Source organism: Xiphophorus hellerii, chromosome 5 (assembly GCF_003331165.1).
Source record: "Xiphophorus hellerii strain 12219 chromosome 5, Xiphophorus_hellerii-4.1, whole genome shotgun sequence".
NCBI classification, from domain to species: domain Eukaryota; kingdom Metazoa; phylum Chordata; class Actinopteri; order Cyprinodontiformes; family Poeciliidae; genus Xiphophorus; species Xiphophorus hellerii.
Genome location: NC_045676.1, coordinates 9,268,123 through 9,288,712, shown reverse-complemented (window position 1 = coordinate 9,288,712; position 20,590 = coordinate 9,268,123). Strand labels below are relative to the sequence as shown.

The following is a 20,590-nucleotide window of genomic DNA, read 5'->3' as shown; positions in this document are numbered from 1 at the left end:
GATAGATAGATAGATAGATAGATAGATAGATAGATAGATAGATAGATAGATAGATAGATAGATAGATAGATAGATAGATAATTAATTATTGGGATGCATTACCCACGTAAATCCGTTTTCCCTGACAGCGTAGCGCCACCTGCGGAGCCCACCTTCCCGCAGAATAAAACTCCACATGGATTGGCTCTTTTCTCTGTAATTTTCCAGCATTCCCGCAAAATGGGCTCAGCCATTTGGTTAGAGAGACGTCAGTCAGACGTCTTTACGCGCTCTGATTGGTGCGCCCCACCTCTCTGTGAGTCGGAGCCGCAGGACGCCAGCCATTCTGCGTGAGTCACCGTGTGATTGATGCGGGCCGGTGTGTTATAACCACATCCCTGTTAAGTCGTTAGCTGCATCACACGGCTGTCATGCTTATTTTAAAGGTGGCCTGTGGAAACATTCCGACCAGCTAACGCGGCTCGGACTACCCTGGCCCCCGCGTCGCGTGCACGGAGCTCTCGCGACCAGCTGTGCGTCGCGGCGCTGCCTCGCGGATGAGCGACGGCAGGAGGATGGCACTGCGTTGGACCGTCGGTCTGTGTTCGTCCTCTGTGTTTTATTAGGGGCTTAATTAGCTCATAACTAACGTTTACGGCCGACTGGCGTGGAAGCGACGTTAAACGCGTCCGCCGTGATTATGGAAACTGAGTCCAGGTAAGCGTTTGCGATTTTTTTTTTGTTATTTTTTGTTTTTTTAAGGTTTTATTTTTCAGAGGAATTGTCAAGGAGGCCCGCAACCTCTAAATTCAAAACAGACGGAACTAAATTCAGATTGGTGACTCATTTCGGCCTGTGTTTATTCCTGGTTCTGTCTGCTCCATTTATCTCAGAGAAACATGTCATTGTTGCAGCATGCCAACAGGGATGCGGCCCATTCATTTGCTCATAAACCGTATTTCTTAACGCAGTGTGTGTGGCTATGTTGACACAGCTTTGATAACGTTCCGTCATCATTTCATGTGTTACACAATCGTGTTATTGTTGTTATTAGAAACTGGGGCTTTTCGGATCCACGAAGTAGCCATGATGTGTCTGTCATTTTAACCACAGATGTGGATCCAGCCGAATTATGATTCAGCTGCAGGGCATGCACGCAGGCCCATCGGTCTCAGCACACAGCATTAGACCGGGATAACGAGTTGTCGTGTCCAAACAGATCTGTCAATAAGATTACTGGCTCTTAAGTTTAAACCCAAAGCACGAGTCATGCTCAGCTCTCATAGTGGCGAAGATCACCCTAATAAGCATCTAACCATGAAAACTGATGCAACAATTTCCACACTTTTTATCTAAGTACATTTATTTGGTACTTCTAAACAGAAATTATGCTACTTTAACAGCTTAAAATGCTCATAAAAACACCAATAAGGCATAAGATTATGACTATCTGCCTAGTAGTGTATTAGTTCTCCTTTTTGGTACAAACGCAGCCCTGATCTGTTGAGACACAGACTCCACTAGACCCTTGAAGTTATCATTGAAGGTCTGGGTGCAAGTTGTGTGCAGTAGATTCTGTAAATCCTGTAAGTTTGTGAGATGACACTTATGTGGATCACAATTGTTTAGCACATCCTGGATGCTTAATTGGTTTGAGATCAGTGTAGTGTTGAGGCCAAGTCAGAATATGTTACTCCCCCTACATCATCCTTGAACATTTTTGCTTGGTGGTGTGGCAACACAAGTCAAATATCGCTCCCTACATGTATCTTGGAGGCTTGGTGCACCACTTACCTTGTTACCAGTTCACCATTGTTCCTCCCTCGGACAAAATAATAAATACGGTCCAGATCCACAAGAGCTGTTGCTTTGGACATACTCTGACCGAGTTGCCATCACTCATTTCTTATCAAACTCATGCAAATCCTTTTGGTCTTCCATTTTTCCATTTCTGACTCATGAGATTTTTTCACTTCCTGTCAGAAATCTCCAAATCACAAACATGTTCCACCATGAAGAGGTAATCTGTGATTCATTTCACCCATAAATAAGTTACATTTAGCCAGTTGTTTAAGTGTGGTGACTCAACTGAGATAAACATAAATCCGTTTTTCCGAGATAAATATAAATTCATTTTGCTCATCTGGTTTGTCCTTCATGTTATAAATTTAATTATTAGGACACAAAACGTTAAATTCATGTAACAGTTTTTTCAGCAACAATTTACTTGACAATTTCTAACTATTACTAATTTAACATACCCATTCATAACACACAGCTCCCCTGAAATATGTTTATACTTTACCTACTGGTAAAATATAAAGGAAGGTCAAAGAGAAGAGTCACCGACTGAGGCAACGTTTTAAGTTAAACTTTAACTAAAGTCTCTTGGAATAATTTCTTACCTCAAAAAGCAGATCATATTGTTTGAGTTTAACCAGTATTGAATATTAACTGGAAGTTCACAACAAATATTATGACAGTTCTTCATTATTGTGATGACAAAATATTTGCTATATATTGTGCAGTTCTGACATAAGTAGACAAATTAAATTGTAATTATTAAGAAGATTTTGCTCTTCTGGTTTAAGCTTCAAAAAACAATTAGCATAATTATTTGAAAGTCAATATGCAAAATTTAAATGATGTTAATGTTTAGGATTACACTTTGAAGTTACTTTTTTTTACAGTGCTTAACAAGCTGAAGGAACTTCTGTGTTTTATAAACACTCTCCCTTATCCAAGTATTTTATAACTCATTATTTGCTAATTAAAGTCCTTAAAAAATCAGGAATAATTGCTATTTTGACCCTTAACAGGTGGATCCTTTAAATATGCTAGACTTCAGAGATAAATAGAAACAGTAGTGATCTAAACTGGGAGCCAGAAAGTCAAATCACTCACATTTATTGATCTATTCCAAACACATATAATTTTAACTATGCATGTGTAATAAAAGGTGGGGAAGGGATTTTTCTTAGGGCTATGATGCTGGAGGATTAGAAGTATATCTGACTTGTCAAAAAATGAAAGCTTCCTCAAGCACTTAACTTTTTTAGGAAGGGAAGTTATTCAATGATTTCATGATCTCTGTCATTTTTAAATAAGACCTTTTATGCAGCATTTTGCATCAATACTAAGGTCACAATAGCTCTGTAAAACTTTAAGGCTTGTCTGTATAATCAACTTTCAGTGCAAAAGTTACACATTTCATCATCAAGAAAAGCAGGTATCAGATTCTCACTTTATATGGTGACCTTCTTTTTGAGTAGTGATGATTCAAAAACCTCTGCTTTATCAGATTCCACGATCACGCATGAACAAAACAAAACCATGCCACGCAACCACACTCCAGCTTCCCCTCTGCTGCTGTACTATCTGTGTTAGAGGGATGTGCTTATCTGAACAGAACCAGGCGTAACGTCTACATACATTTGTCTTCCTGCTGCTGTCCAAGTTCATTATCGTCTGCATCTGTTTTTAGTTGCACTGACAGGAATGTGGTGAGTCTCATATTTGGGTCATAACATTGAAAGACTGATGAGGATGAAGTTTCTGAGGATTAAATCACAGCTACAACATTATATGATATGCCCAGATAAACAGCAACGGTAGAGGCAAAAGTATTCATTCCCCATGAATTTTTCCAAATGTACAAGCTGCATCATGTTTTATTGTGATGGAGCAACAAACAGAAAAGTAGAAGGAAAACTATACATATTTATTTTAAAAAATTACTTTAAAAATCTGAAAAGTATTATAAGTGGAGCACTACGGCTTTGGCAATGTTGCTGCTCAAACATAGAGAGAACACAAGTCAGAACCCTATAGTCTGCCTGTAGACCTGCAGAAAAACAAAACTTAACCAAGAAACCACCGCAACAAATGACAATCATACATAATAACAATTGTAACATTACTGTAAAGTAAAAGGTACAAGTTAATACAAAATATATTTAGTGTCATTGCTCATGAGGTTTTCTAACTGGTCAGTGCTGATTTATGACTGTAGCTTGTGAAAACTGGCAGCTGCTGCTGTGTATGGAAGACTTTCTGTCAATGTTATAACAGCTGCCTCTGCCTGTGGTCATCAATTAAGCTTTGTTGGTTCTCCTTTAATTAGCTTATTGGTATTATCCAATAGGATTCAAGTTATTGGGGATTCAAGTTATTGGGGATCCAATAACTTGAATCCTATTGGATAACTGAATACCTATAGGATTCAGTTATTCAGGATTCTAGTTATTCAGAACAGTTATGCTGTTCTGAAGCATAGAACAGTTTCTTTCCTGATTTCTTTTAGCATTGAATGAACATAAAAAATGTAACTATACATTTAATGGATTAACTTTGTCTCCATTGATTATGAATCCTTGTGTATCAGTGAACAAAAACAAATAGACTGAACCAGCATCATGTTTAGTAGATGCATAAAAAACTGTATCATTTCCTGTCTGTGTATTCTGGATCTTCGATAACTAAACTGCCCTGAGATGAACTCATGCTCCAGTGTGTGAAAGTGTCAACTCTTGTCTCTTGAGTTTGCAAACTCTCTAAATTCATTTCTTCAGAATTTTTGCATTGGTTTATTTAAAAAAAAAAAAAAGCTTTTTGAAATATTTCCCTCCACACATTACAATAAAAATGCTTGCTTTTTGTTTCAACATATCCGCCATTTATTTGATGAAATATTGAATTGTTATTGTGTTTTATTAAGTTAATATTTTGCAGCCTAAATTTACATGAGCAGACTAAAATCACCAGAATCTTTAAATAATAATCAAACCAGTCCTTGACCTGTACTATTGTAAAATTAGTGATGAATGCCATGGGTAAATGTTAGTATAATTAAGTCATATTTTTGTCCTATTTATGTAAAGTCAGGAAGTCGATGCGTGGCTGCTTTGTTGCTGGCCGGCCTGCGTGTGCAGCTCTGCTCTTTGTCTGCTTTGCTGACACATGGAAACAGGCAGCAGCTTGATGACCTGGCTGCTGTAGTAGAAGCATCATCTGTTGGGCTCATTGTTCTCTCAGCCTGTAGGTTTGTAACTGGATCCAACCAAGTGTAAAATCTGCCAGATACGAGGGCATAGATGTGCAAATGGCTACATGTGTTTGTATTGTGCTAATGTTAACTTCTTCATTGATTTTCATTCATTGGATTCAAAGTAGTTTAATATTCTTCTTGGTAAACCTTGCTTCATTGTCTAGAAATAAGAGAAATTTCATCAGACCTGTAATGTTGTATGTATACGTTTTCTAAAACAGGTGGAAACAAGCTTTGCTTCTATACAGATAGTACAACGTTGTATCATTCATTAAGTTCATCTAAAGTTGACTGGTCTTATCAATCGACTAACAATTAATTAAAAAGCCGCCATGTCTTTAAAAACTTGAGTTTATTCTTGTGTCAAGAGGGTAGCTAATTTTTCCATGATATGAAGGGTTACATTTTTTCATAATGTTAAATTTAAATAAAGAAGCACATCAGTATATTTTTAACAATTTCTTGAGGTGTACAATTCCTGCTTTTCTTGCTTCCTTTCAAACTTTTTCCACTACTGAATGTTTTGTTTGGTAGTCTTAGAGCCTGCAGCCTCTTCTTGTGAAGCCAAAAACTCTGTCGGTGTGTGTGTGTGTGTGTGTGTGTGGAATAATTTTTCCAGTTCTGATTCATGGTTTCTGTGATGGAAATTCAGTCGCTACAGGTTGTGATAGTTCTTCTGACATAAAAGTTACATCATGTCACAACATTCAATTTCTGGAAAATCATTTAAAAATACAGCTGCATGAAAAGTGTCTCTTTTGATTTGTAGTGCATAAACACAAGAACTTTGTTTTAGATGAACCCCAGAGGAAAAAAAAAAATCTGCTGCAGAACGTGAGCGTGTGAAATTGCATAAATCTTAGAGTTGTACAGGCTGTACTGTTGAAGGGTGTTTAGAGGGTAGCTTGTTGTTGCCAAAAAAATGATGCTGGATTATGTCCTTTGGTAATTGATGCACAGATGCCTGAATATTAATAGAACTCTATCAGCACAGAGTCTGATGCATCATTGAGCTGCATATGAAGCATTGATTAGACTGTTTACATTTTGTACCAAAAGTCATGTGAAAAAGAAAGTATACCCACCCTTGTTTGTCCCTCAGTCTGTTTTTACCTTGTTGTTCTGCACAGTGCTGTAGGTTTCATGCATTAACGAAGAATAATAATATTTTCTCCTTTAAAAATAACTGTAAAATACCATTACTGGGGGTGGGAAACGATTATGCTTACTTTTTAGAGTTGATCAGCATGCTATGTCTTGGATTGTTTTGAGTTTTTTTGAGGTTTTATTCTGTGTTCCTTAGATCAGCCTTGTTTCTGTTTTATATTAGTTCTTCTTAGTGTTTCCAGTTATGTTTATTTCTTCTTGCTAGTAAAAATATGATGAGACCCTGATTTATATTTTTAAGTAACTGGACACTAGTAGGAGGATCATTGTATATTTTTCTGCCAGACATGGTGAGGAGGACGGTAAAGGCTGGTAAAACTCCTGTGTGGCATCTTAGACTTCTTAACAAAACCAAACGTATACATCTCAAAATTGAGATTAAATAAGATTAAGACTGAGGGAAAACAAACTCCAAATGTTGCTTCTTCCAATATTTTTAGAAAAAGAAGGAATATGCTGAAATACATTTCAGTTTTACTGTAAAACTCTGAATGATCTAAAGAGACTGTGGAAATCAGATTCCTCAATCTGAATCATCAACTTTGGAAAATGTTTCTAGGAGAAAACCTTCTTATCCTGAATTGAAGGAAAAATGCATCAACTGCAGGGGTTCCACTAATTAAGCCACTGATTCTGTATTGCCATTTATGAAATGCTTTCACATGGGATTTTGTTTCCTCCATTTTATAAAATACAGTCAAATTGCAGGTTGTTTTTTAACATATTTAAAATTATCTTTGTGCGATAAAATATGGATAATTTTTAAGCGTCGTTATCAGTAATATAATAAACTGGTTCAGGTCTGTGCATTAGCAACAAAAGAGTGTTTCTATTATATATGCTTTTTTTCTCTCTTGCCCATCAAATTTTCATGTGGAAGGAAGGAACTGCTCTTCGACAGAGTTACTTTCCACCTCAGTAGGAAACATCTTAAGCCTTTTGCTGCATTTGTCTTTGGGCCATTTTACTCTTACAGTAATATATGCGTGCATATGATACATGTATGCATGCTTCAAGTAGTATTTAGTCAATCACACCATTTGCATGTTAAATGTGGGTGGAAGGCAGAGATCACTGAGCTGCAGTAATAGAAAAACACCTCCCTCCTTTACAATGGTACGCTTTGAACAGCATGGAGCCGCAGCAGTCACAAGGACAGTAGAGCAGCTGAATGCCGAGACAATGTGACTAGTCCAACATGAGATCATGAATCTGAACCACAGCAAGGTTAGCAGCTACAGATTTAAACAAAAAAAAGAAAAGATAGCCCTGAAGGGAAGACATTCGTGCACACAGCTGGGATTGGATCTCTTTGGAAACTGAGTGCTGCTCAGATTTGTACGCGTTCCTTGAATTATGTAGGTCTTTGTGGATATTGTTTCTGTCATAACAAGATCTTCATAGTATACAAGGCTGGAAAAGTCTAATCAATATGTTTTTGCCAATGTTGTGAAGGGATCCAGGCATCAGCTGTTTGTCAGCCTTCCAGTTGTCACTGCCTGAGGCTGGAGAAATCCAGAGTAATCACACAACCAGACAATCTGCATCGAGGTTTACCTGAAAAGAAGGGAACGTTTTTCAAGATCCCGATATTTTCTGCAAGGTTCATTCAAAATAAATACATTCTTTTCAAAATTTAAATATGTATCTGTGACTTACTGTTGTGTTAGACTGATAAATTCTTAATTTATTCTAACTGTAAGAGGGCCTTAACCAGCATATATGGTCATTTATTATTTATGTTATCACCAGCTGCAACACCCCGCGTGAGAAAGAGAGAGCAGTGGGCGTTACACAGCTCTGCTGGGAAACAGGATGTTATAATTTTTCATAAATGATGATAAATGATTAACATCTTACACTAGCATTTACAATGATTAGTACAATTAATACTGTTGACTCCATGACAGCAACCGTCAGTCTAACTGTACATTTCCTGTAGATACTCTATTTAGCTATTAATAGACTCTTAAGATTTACTAATCAAGCATCTTCTGTAACAGACAGAACTGGACTCTGCATTAGGATTAAATACACCCACTTCCTGTTGATATGTTCAGCTTCCTGTTATCTGCTTAAGTCTAACTCTCTCTTTTAGCCTGAATGAGCTTGATAGGTCTTAGAAATGGTGCGTTCACTTCTCAGAGAATATAATTAGATTTTTTTTATGGCATGTAAAGTATAAAAATAGCCGATTCTGACCGTCAGCACATGGCTTGGTGCATCTCTGCATTTTAATCCGCCTTAAAGTCTCACACTGCCTACAGTAACTGTCTAAAGTGGAAATCAGAAGCTGAGACTTGTACATGAGATTAAAAAATTTTAAAATAAGCAGCCAGCAACATTTTCTGAAGTCGGTACTTCAGAATGATCCTTTTATTCCTTTGTATTCACTCTCAAAACCAGAGGCTAGCATCTGCTGGTGTCTAAAGTTCAGCATTGCGTTTTTCATTTTACTTCCTACAGTCGGTTGATTTAAAGTGAACTTGTGATCAACAGGATGGGGACAGAATGCCTGAGGTTCCCCAGCTGTCGCAATTTTATGACGAAAACTCAATGTGCTTTGTAACAAGAAGTCTTTATTGGCCGTAACCTGATTTAGTTTATATTGGTAGATTATGTTTCTACCCAAATGATGGTGTTTGTGATTCCCTTTAAACAAGGCTCTTTTTACAAACACAGCTGGTTTTATTGAACCGTTAATGGTTGTTTTGTTCAGGCTGGTTGCAGTGGATGAATGTAATCATTGTCTCTTTCCCATGCAGTCCTCGGATAGTTATTACGCTCCTGCCTCGCCTTGCCTCTCCTACATGCTGTGTATCTGCAGTACCTTATTGAGTTTTGTACTTTATGTGAGATTAGGAGGATTTCCTTCAGTCTTGCTGCCAGTGTCAGGTCTCTGTTGAAGTTTTCTAATAAAAAAACAGATTGATAAGCATCCATCTTTGCAAGGTTTTGTTTTTTTTCTGTTAATTTAGGTTTCTGTGTCATTTTCAGTTAATTGAGTCTCCCCTTGACTGTCCCCAGCTGTCCCTCGTTTCCCCTGATTACCTTTCCTGTGTATTTATACCCGACTGTATCTCTTGCTCTCTGTCAGGTTCTTGTCTTACTGTTGTGTGGTGCTTTTGTGACCCCTCACCAGATGCTACCAGTGTTGGAGCTTTGCTTTTGCTAACCTGTGCTGCCTGGATTTCTTGTGCTGTGTTGATTTGCTATTACACCATCATTCTCCTCCATACCTTCGTCCTGCCGCGTCATCTTATTTGAAAATTGTAATACTAATAATCTGCAACATGTAAGGTTGGCAAAAAGAAAAAAAGGGAGTATATACATGTTGTTTTGTTTTTACATAATTTATTTATTAATTTTGTGTTATTGTGGAGAAGAAAATGGTTTCTGCATGTAATGTAACAATTAATTATTTTGACAATTAGTCAATTAATTGGATAAAGAAATTGCCACATTCTGTAGATATTTCATTTAACCATTTAGGTATTTTTTAAATAAAGAAAATAACATTCCTTTAGTGAACATTTAATCATTTGTAGCAAAGGATGCATCTGCTGCTAAAAAAAAGTGAAATGTGAAAAGCTCCTCCCTTTTTGCTTGACTTTATATCAATAAAGTTTAGAGCTGATCTGTTGATTATTTTGTGGATTAACTGATTGATAGCAATAGGTGCTTGATGGGAGTTTACAGAATTTGAACCATATGAGGCTAAAACTGCCACTTGATCAGTTCAGGATCGAACATAATTACAGACAAATGCTTTTTATATATATTAAAGTTTTGGCTTAATTAGTGCTTTGAAAATGTTCTTTCAGCCAATGCCCATTTTTGGGTCTATCTACTCTGGCGAACAATTAATCAATTACTAAATTAACTTCATTAATTGTTTCAGTTCTAAATGTAATGTTGATATTTAGATCATTTTAAAAATCACATCTTTGCATAGCAAGATGTGAGCTTTTTTTGATTTTTCTCTATTTTGAGGACAGTGAAGTGAATGAAATGGTCTCCAAATTGAACATTCTTGGCATTTCCTGTCTCATTTCAAGATTATTATGCTCATTTTTAAAGAAATAGTTATTAATAAAATTAAAAAGCAGAAAACAATGACAAGAACATCTCTGATAAATATATTTGTCATATATCATTACCTGTCATGTTAAATATCTGTTTGTAAATTGAGTTTTTTTCTGTATCCATGACAGGTTTAAGAATTTCTGATCAGATTGGCTCTCCAGCCGCCCAATCAGGCGACAGCCAGGCTAAGTGAGGAGGGAGACCAGCGCTAGAGACCCCATTACTGCACCCACACTGTGTCACTCCTCACTCTCCATCCTCAGCACCATGTCCATCCCCAGCAGCAGCCCAGAAAGGGAGAGCGCCGCTGGAGTTCAGCTGGAGTGCCCCTCGTCTCCTCCTGGTTTGGACGCAGACCCCCCATCAACAGGCAGCCCAGTGCTCAGCCCAGACTCTTCCTCCCATGATGCAGTGCTGTCGGCACCCGCAGCCTCTCCTGCAGACTCTGAGAATCTGAGTCCAGATGAACTTGAGCTGCTGGCCAAACTGGAGGAGCAGAACAGGTAACAGCTGAGCTATTGTGCTGCCTAAACAACTTAAATTCAGATATATAGAAGGAAGTTCCCGTCTGATTGTGGACTGGAAGTTAATTTGTAATAATCACTGCAAGAGATCAAACAATGGGGTTTGTTTAATTTTCAAACTGAAGAACAAACTACTTCCCTGTTGCCACAGTTCTGTTTTTAAAATTTTTGATACAGTTTGAGAGTCATATGTACACTGCAAAAAAGTCTTGTCTAGTATTTTTCCTTTTTGTTTCTAGTGCACATGACTTGAAGCAAAATATCTTTCAATGACTTGAAATAAGACAAACGTAACTTAGAAGTTAATTTGTTAGCAAGATATAGGAGATATTTAAGTCAGTAATTAAATAATATTGTACTTTTTATCAATATTAAGGAATTACTGACTTAAAATAAGCTCCTATATGTTGATGTAAAGCTACGTGTAGGCTAGTTTTGTCTTATTTCTAGTGTATTAATATATTTGCACTAGAAACTCGTCAGACATTCTTAAAACTGCATGTTTTTGCACTGTAGTCGTGTAGAATCAGATCACTTAGTTTGTATAAAACCATAAAACCCAGAGGAAGTACAGGGAGACAAATCAGTACCAGAAATGAACCATACCGCACCGGAAAAAATTAAGAGACTACTTAAAATGATCAGTTTGTATGATTTTACTCTGTACAGGTTTATGTTTGAGTAAAATTAACATTGTTCTTTTATTCTATGAACTACTGGCAGCATGTTTCTAAAATTCCAAGCAAAAATGTAGTATTTATTTGCAGAAAATGAGAAATGGTCAAAATACCAAAAAAGATGCAGCGCTTTCAGACCTCAAATAATGCATAGAAAACAAGTTCATATTCATTTAGAAACAACAAAACTAATGTTTTAACTCAGGAAGAGTTCAGAAATCAATAATTGGTGGAATAACCAGGAGGTTTTCAATGGGTTCAGTGCAGTGGACTCTTGGTTTTTTCCAGAGCTGTGTAACTGGAAGGTGATGGTATTAAAGTTCATGTTTCTGAGTCACAATAACAGCCCCAAATATACTGACTGACTCTGGACTCTGCCAGCTTTAATTGCAGCAGCTGTAACAAATGGCTATTTAACATGCAGTAAAGGTGGCACTGAATGTATACTCAGGTTAGCCTTTATTTAAGTTTGCAGTAGTGCAGTACAACTGTAGTCCTTTGCAGACGTATTCACACCTCTTGAAGTTGAAATAAGATCAAAATTGAACTTTTTGAGCCAGCATTCAAAACGCTAACACTGCACCACTCTGAATACACAAAGTGAAACATGGCATTGACAGCTTTATGATGACAAGAAAGAAAATATATTTGATGCTGTTGAAGACTTACAATAAGAGCAGAACTTCGCCTTCCAACAGGACAACAACTCTAAACATTCAGGCAGCGCTACAGTGGAATAGTTTAGATTTTTAAAAAATAATTGCGTATTAGAACGGCCCAGTCAAAGTACAGACCTTAATGCAATTGAGAATCTATTTAAAAAGAAGCAAAAGAAACTGTGACATTTTGACTTTCTTGTCTCTCCATGTCAAGCTGATAGAGACATACCTCAAAAGTTAAAGTTAAAAATAATTACTCTCTGGGGTCAAATAAAAATGGATGCCATACTTCCCAGATTAATTTGTTAAAAAGGAAGTACTTTGTGTTGGTCTTTTAAATAAAATATAATTGAATTTATTCTGCAGAGTGTATCCATGAGGTCTAGTCCCTTATTTGGTTGCCTTTATGAATAAAACCCAGGGATTTAACATGGAGGAATGTGCCGTGGGAATCTAGGAGAGGAGAGAAAAGCTAAAAAACAGAACAAAACAAATAAAAACAGGGGACTGTAAAGGTAAAGCAAGTGTGGGGAGAAAAAAGAGAGGACTTTCAGAAAGCTTAAGATCAACTTTCCTGTGAAAATGACAGAAATTCAGCAAACCTAGAGGGATATTCACTCAATCACCTTTGATTTGATTTGAAAGGTGACATGAAAAAGGGACTGTAAGATGTAGCAAAAGCTCTTGCTGAAGTAGAACAGTGCATTGTGGATCTTTGGACAAAAAATATGTTATCAGATCAAAATTGTGGAACAAGTTGCCATTAAATATAAGCCAAGAGTCTTCTGTTGCTATTTAAGTCCTTCTTAAAAACACACTTTTTATAATATCTGTAGTCTTTCTAGTAAGTCTTATTCTGTGTTTAATGTTTTTATTTTGTTATTATTATTGTCTTGGGTTTTGTCTGTCCCTACTGTACAGCAGTTTGGGTAAATATTTTGTTTTATGTGCTTTATAAATAAAATGGACTGGATTTTGATTGGACTGGTTCCAGGAGAAACATTTGAAGTCCTAGAGGACATGGAGGGCGAATCAGGGACATCCTTTTGGGAAAAACTGCTTATTGGTCGGATCATTACCAGAGAATATGTCTCTCCGAATCCAACGTATATCTCTGATCTAGAATCCAAGATGCCATGATGATAAACATTCTGCAGTTCAAACTCAATGAAACATTTCTGAAGACAGTCAGAGAAAAAAGATAATCTTTTTCAACCATGGCTATGCGACTGAGGGTTTGGAGAAACACAGATCATACATGTTAAGGGCATTCACTTCCAGACTCCTTTTATTAAATTCCTAATCCAGTGGAAAATGGGGCTGCAAGTATTTAACAACGCACAAGTGGCTGCACAAGAGACGGAGGCTCAAGGCATGCAGGGGAAAGTCGCAGGAGAGGATTCAGGGCAAACCTTTGGGGAAAGCATAAAGAGGAAAGCAAAAATGTTACTAAAATTGCACCGGTGAAAATTTCCCCTCAATATTAATGTGTTCTTTACTCAGCTAGACAGTACAGGATTTGTACAAAACTAAAAATAGGGAACATTAACACTCCATTTTTGCGGAAAACAAACATGTCTGCTGATGAATATAAGAAACTGAAAAGGCATTAAAACTCTCAAATCTCTAGCAAGAAATAAGATATTTCCATAACAATTTATGCTTTTTTCAGCTTTGTTCTTGCTTACTTATGTCAATGTTCTCTAGCATCTTGAATAAGACAAACTTGCTGATAGACGTTATCCTAAAGCTCATGAACTGTTTGCATGCAGGTTGCTGGAGGCGGATTCAAAGTCGATGCGATCTATGAGCGGCTCGCGACGCAACAGCGGCTCCTCGTTGGTGTCCAGCTCCTCTGCCTCCTCCAACCTGTCGCACTTGGAGGAAGATACCTGGATCTTATGGGGCCGTATTGTTAATGAGTGGGAGGAGTGGAGACGCAAGAAGGACAAGCTGCTGAAGGTGAGGTACACCTAGGCTTTAGATTTTAAAAATGTACACTGTAGAGTTTGGATAATTGAGTTAAACACAAAAGAGGTTTTAAAAGGTTTATTAAAAATCTCTAACTGGTGGGAGTCACACAAACGTTCAGGAGGAAATGAAACCAAGATCCTAGATGACGTTAGCAACTGAATAGATGAGTTAAACAAACCCAGAGTAGCATTAACCTTTTATATGATGCATCAACTGCCCTTCCTGAACACATAAACCTTAGTGTTTTCAATTGAGGACCAAACATGTTACATTTTCAGCTGGTGTGAAAGCGACCACACCAGCTGAAAGCGAATCACACCTTTTCTTAATTGGTTTGTGTCAAACCGTTTAAGAAAAAATGTTTCCCACTCACTTGTGGTGGCCTTGAACAAGAACCACTAAAGGAAATGATGCGAAAACATCCGAAGAAAACACTAGGAGTGGCTACAGATTTTATCGGTTTTATCGGTTCTCTTTTGTCTTTAGAAAATGTGTCCAAAAACTCTTCAACAATAGCATCAGCACTGTGTTTATTCCTCTCATCATGGACAACAAATCCTTTTGATTTGGGAACATTTGCTCTTTATTTGTTAAAGTTATCTGGGGGGAACCAAATATTTCACCCAGCTCTTTCTTAGTTGTAATATCACTGTGGTTTGTTTTCTAATTTTGGACACATATGTGTCTGAAAAATGTTTGTTGGAGTTGGTGTTATTTGTCATGACCTCTGTTTTGCAAAAGGCTTAGATGTATTGGTATGCTCAGCCAGCACTCCTCCCTGTCCTTTCTCTGTGTTGCATTCCCCTCTGCGTCCTCTGTCACACAAACCAAATTTACCCATGGGAAGAAAAGATGGATGTGAGACAAGAGAAGAAAAAATATTGTCAGCAACATGGGAGATTGAAAAAGCCAAGAAAAAAATAAAAATAGAAAAGAGCGTATTTAGTAACTTATTCTGATTAGATTCTTTTGTAAGTGCTCAAAATAAGCTGCTTCTGACCACATGTTGTACACTTGCACATGAAAATGGCTGCAAACATATCCTCAAATATACAACTGTACATCTTTGAAAAGCAGAAGTTGAGCTTGCGAACTCAACTCTTGTTAGTGGAGCTTCCTGCACAACTAACCAGAATGCAGCAAATGGTGTCTGGATGGCAAGTAAACAACAAAATACATCTCTTTTCCAGCAGCCATTGCATAGCAGATACAGCGGTAAAACCAGCTGACCAAACATGATGGAGCTCTGCTTGGGTGGCTAGGTAACAGCACAGTTTCCATAGAATGTGACTTAACAATCGGGAGGTTTTTGAAACCACTCATTTTCTAGACACCAAAAAACATTGACTTGTTTTAAGTGCCTCAGCTGTTTTTAGAGGCAGTTGAGAACCAAATTACAAAAAGTGCAAAAATATGCAAAACGTGGATCGTACATATAGGTCCCCTTTTAAAACTTTGATAGGTATTTGCTCAGTTAGTATCGAATGAGTGTCTCATTCAGCCTTATGTATTTGCTTTCCAGGAGTTGATAAGGAAAGGTATTCCCCATCATTTCCGTGCCATCGTCTGGCAGCTGCTGGGCAACGCCACCGACATGCCGGTGAAGAACCAGTACTCTGAGCTGCTGAAGATGTCGTCTCCCTGCGAGAAGCTAATTCGTCGGGACATCGCCCGCACCTACCCGGAGCACGAGTTCTTCAAAGGCCAGGACAGCCTGGGGCAGGAAGTGCTCTTCAATGTCATGAAGGTGAGCGCTTCTGCTTTTCATCAGGGCCTGAACTTCACTTTGATAGGTTTAACTTTTAGAAAAATGTCAGACATTTATCCCTCCATGTTTATTTTTAATTCAACCACATTCATCAAAAATGATTTGCAAACTCTCTGTAATCTTGCCAGGAAATCCTGTATTTACTGTTTACTTCATTTCTTGTGACAAACATCATTTGGTGTCACATTGGACAGTGACTAGCCCGTTATGAATTAAGTCTTTTTGTGGTTGTAACAGTGTTCTTGTGCTCAAGATGTATTGGGTTTTGTATGGCATTTGTATCAGTTTGACCAGCACAAACTCAAAAATATCTGACATTTTTGTCTGACCATCAATCATTCCCCACCAAGCTTTAAATAAACTCTGTTCAGGTGAACTCAAGGGTTTCTTATTTTCCACCACAAACAAGTTGAAGCAACTTCCCAGATTTTTTTGCTGAATAAATTTGAAATGAATGCTTTTGGAGTTTTCAATGTTTTTCTGTTTATTTTATTTTCAGCCTTGGATAAACTTTTTATTTTCTTTTAAATGAGCATATTGTTATTTAGTAAAAGCAAAGTGTAATAAAGGCACAGCGAGGAACATGACAACAAAAGTACCAATGTGGATTTTTTTGCCAAAAAACAGTAATTAATCTTTGTGGCTTAAAGTCCATAATCTATGCAGACAGTCAGAATTTACAAACACAAACGATACTCTAACAACAAAGCCTTTCCAATATTAAGAATTCTATTTTACGGCCTTAATTTCATTGTGTGTCGTTAAATTTTATTGCTCAACTGTACACAATAATTGTTTTCAATTATTTTTAAAAATTGTAGCAGCAGCACAAATGAAAAATGCTTAATTTAATTAAGATTATTGTTATTGCTACAGGATGAATAATTATCTTAACTCCTTTTGCTGGAGGGATGAGAAAAACGATTTACATTTTAATTTAAAAAAAAAAAGCAAAACTAAACGGATGAGGTGGACTTTGGTTTCATCCTTCCTTGTGGTTGTTCTAAATTTTTACAGTTTTTCATACTTTAAGATATGTGACCAAAACCACTTATATGTTGGCATCGTTTGAGACATGTTTGGATCGTGAAATGACGACTCAGGCAGTCAGTTACCTTAACAGGCCTGATACTGTGATCGTTACAACTACATTTATAAGACTGATACTTTTGATCTTTATTCGGAACTGTTGAAATCTTTTGGATAAGAGGTGAAGAAGAAGTCCAGTTGTCTTCCACTTAAACACATAGAAGATCAATAATTATTTACTCTTTATCCTCGGTAAACTGTAAAAGTTAAGCTATTGCTCATCCCTGGGGATTAATGACAAAATTAGGCTGTTAAATTAGCCAGATTTACAGGGTACTTTGTCTCATTTTAGAAATATATTTTATCATCTGTAATTAGACAGCATGTTGCCAGTGTCTATTCCCAGTTTTGAAATGCTGGGACACACCAATACACTGTAAAACGTTTGAGCTGCATTTAGTTATGAATTCAAGAGTTGAACAAACTAGAGTTTTTAGGTTAGCGCTTAAAAAAAAATGAAAGAAGAAAAAGACAGGAGTGGGAACTATTTCCCAGAATGCTTAGCGGCATGTTTTTGTATCCTGAGATGGAAGTGTGTTACATTGATCTGACTCTTGTGTTATTAACCAAATATTTATTTTAATGCTTGAGGATAATGTCCTGTTCACACTAAATGTTTCTGAGCTGCATTAATTGTGATGTTTAGTAAAATTCATTATCATATCAGAAATTTTGTTCATGCATTTTGAAACAAAAATTTTCATTATTCTAAAGTAAAATAAGTTATTTTAATTGGATATTGTGACTAAAATAATAGAGAAATGTGGCTCTTTAACCAGGTGAGGGCAGTTTTTTTTTTTCTTGCATATTGTGAAATAAATGTTTGGTTTAAATTGCGGCATTAAGTTAAAACTCTCAATTCATGATTAATGAACTTAAAAAAACAATGTTTAGATAACTTATCTCTCGTTGTTAAAGCAACTTCATAAACTTTTTTTAAATATGTTTATTAGGTATTTAGAAAATTTTTACAGAAAGGGAAAAAAAGGAAAGTACGATAACAGAACAAAACTTATACAGCACTGATACAGAAAACAAAAAACAGGAGGCATGTACATAAATTACAGGAATTATTTGAGAAAAGTAATCAATTTATATATATATACTTAAAGTTATACATCATTCTGGTTAACTTCATTAACTTTTTCTGAGTTAAAACCAAATTAATTTTTTTGCTAACTTAAATTGCATTTTCCAGGCAGCAGGTGGACTTTGATTTTCAAGTGAAACCACCTTCAGATGTTTTACAGTGCACTTAATGCTTATGAAAAATACCATATGCAAATTTGCACATACTGTAACAGCTTTGAAATTACAATATTCTGAGTAATTTCATATATATTTAGAATAATAAAAAGACAAATTAGTTTTATTGAAACAATTTCTCTTATTGTTTGACTTTTTTCACCTTTCCCCTTCACAAACACAGATTATGTTACACGTTTGTTCACGGATTTATGCTTTAACATAACTTTATTGAACTAGCGTTTAAATTCTGTTTCTAAGCTGACGAAGACGCATGTCATGAGGTGTTAGAAACCTGTTCACTGTCCTGATGTAACATGATGTGGAAGAGTCATTTCTTTCGCTTTTACTCTAAACCTTGTTTGCAGCATTAATAATCATCCTCCAGGCTTTAGCTTCAAATAACCTTCCACTCTGTTTTTACGTGATTAACTGCTTAATCTACTAATAACAAGGTGCAGCTGTGAGAATATGATGTGATTAGCTGTTACTACTTTCTACCCTTAAACTGCCTTTGTCCTAAAATAAAGGGGAAACGGGCCACACGGATATGTGCTGTTAATCGCCATGGGAACCAGCTTGTTGTTTACTCCTACAGCTGAGCTGCTCAGGAAATGAAGACGGATATCTGGACTCTCTAATCCCATTTTCCTGGCTGTGACTGTTCTGTTAGGATCTCAAAGGTTTTGTCTTTGTACCAACATGTAACATTATAAATGTAACGTATTTTTGATTTCTAGGCATACTCCCTTGTAGACCGAGAGGTGGGTTACTGCCAGGGCAGTGCTTTCATCGTTGGCTTGCTGCTAATGCAGGTACGAATTAAATAGTATTTTTCTAAGACATAATCCATAATGGGGATTTTATTTCAAACAGATTCAGTAAAATGTGTTTAAACATTCAGTTCTGCTCAACTATCTTGAGGTTACAGTATCTTTTGTGATATACTAACACAGGGAAGTACTTAAGTTTGAATGGAAATCAATTGAATTGATTGGACATTGCATATTAAATATTGTCATAAATATATCGGATTTAGCAAATTTCTAAGTTGCATCAATAGTACCATGAAACAAACAAGACAAAATACAAAAATAACATTAATACTGTTTTGCTAATAAAAATAAATGTATAAAAACTACATGTGAAATAGACAGACAGATTTTATTGTCCTTTAATTACATTTAAAAATGTACAAATTGAAAGAAATTTCGTTGCAAGGCTCCAATAATAAATAAATTAAGTAATAATACAGTAAAAGGATCAATATAAATGTTTATAATAAAAGATTGAACTAATGGGAGTTTAGTATTTGGTTTAGTTTAGTATGTGGTCCGGAAAACTAACTTTAAGAGGCCTATATCAAAGCGCTCGTGTCTTGTTACGTGTTTACAAAACTGTATCTGTCATATTTTTCATTTAGCCTTTATTTCACCAGGAAAATCCAACTCGGATTTACAATGTCAGTAAATCCGAGTGGAGATCCACTTGTGTGTCATTTAATCTTAGTAAAAATCCAGCTGTCCTCTGAAGGTTTCAGAGTTTGTAAAGCTCATTCTTCATTAAATCTCAGTCTAGCCAGTTAATGTCTGGTTTGGTTGCAGCCAATTTGGGTGCGTCTCCATCGGCAGTGTGTTCGCCCCTCTATGTGGGTGTGAAAATGGACAGGAATGTGAGTGAGCAGGAATTGTGGTCAACGAAACAATGATGTCATTTTGCGCATGCATGGTTAGGCAGCCAGTTTCTTCAAAATATCTAGATATACAGTTAGGGCCAGAAATATTTGGACAGTGACACAAGTTTTGTTATTTTAGCTGTTTACAAAAACATGTTCAGAAATACAATTATATATATAATATGGGCTGAAAGTGCACACTCCCAGCTGCAATATGAGAGTTTCCACATCCAAATCGGAGAAAGGGTTTAGGAATCATAGCTCTGTAATGCATAGCCTCCTCTTTTTCAAGGGACCAAAAGTAATTGGACAATGGACTCTAAGGGCTGCAATTAACTCAGAAGGCGTCTCCCTCGTTAACCTGTAATCAATTAAGTAGGTAAAAGGTCTGGGGTTGATTCCAGGTGTGTGGTTTTGCATTTGGAAGCTGTTGCTGTGACCAGACAACATGCGGTCAAAGGAACTCTCAATTGAGGTGAAGCAGAACATCCTGAGGCTGAAAAAAAAGAAAAAATCCATCAGAGAGATAGCAGACATGCTTGGAGTAGCAAAATCAACAGTCGGGTACATTCTGAGAAAAAAGGAATTCACTGGTGAGCTTGGGAACTCAAAAAGGCCTGGGCGTCCACGGAAGACAACGGTGGTGGATGATCGCCGCGTACTTTCTTTGGTGAAGAAGAACCCGTTCACAACATCAACT

At 36.8% G+C, this 20,590-nt stretch overlaps 1 protein-coding gene across 3 annotated transcripts in view; it reads left to right on the top strand.

The window, feature by feature from the left end:
• Positions 1–304: 304 nt before the first annotated feature.
• Positions 305–20,590, top strand: part of evi5l (ecotropic viral integration site 5 like) — a 41,543-nt gene continuing 21,257 nt past the window's right edge. For all 3 annotated transcript variants that reach the window (XM_032563039.1, XM_032563038.1, XM_032563037.1), the window contains exons 1-5: positions 305–696; positions 10,408–10,782; positions 13,912–14,101; positions 15,636–15,860; positions 18,956–19,030. In XM_032563039.1, the coding sequence (XP_032418930.1) occupies positions 10,547–10,782; positions 13,912–14,101; positions 15,636–15,860; positions 18,956–19,030 (726 nt within the window). In that variant the 5' untranslated portion in view covers positions 305–696; positions 10,408–10,546. The remainder of the gene's footprint in view (positions 697–10,407; positions 10,783–13,911; positions 14,102–15,635; positions 15,861–18,955; positions 19,031–20,590) is intronic.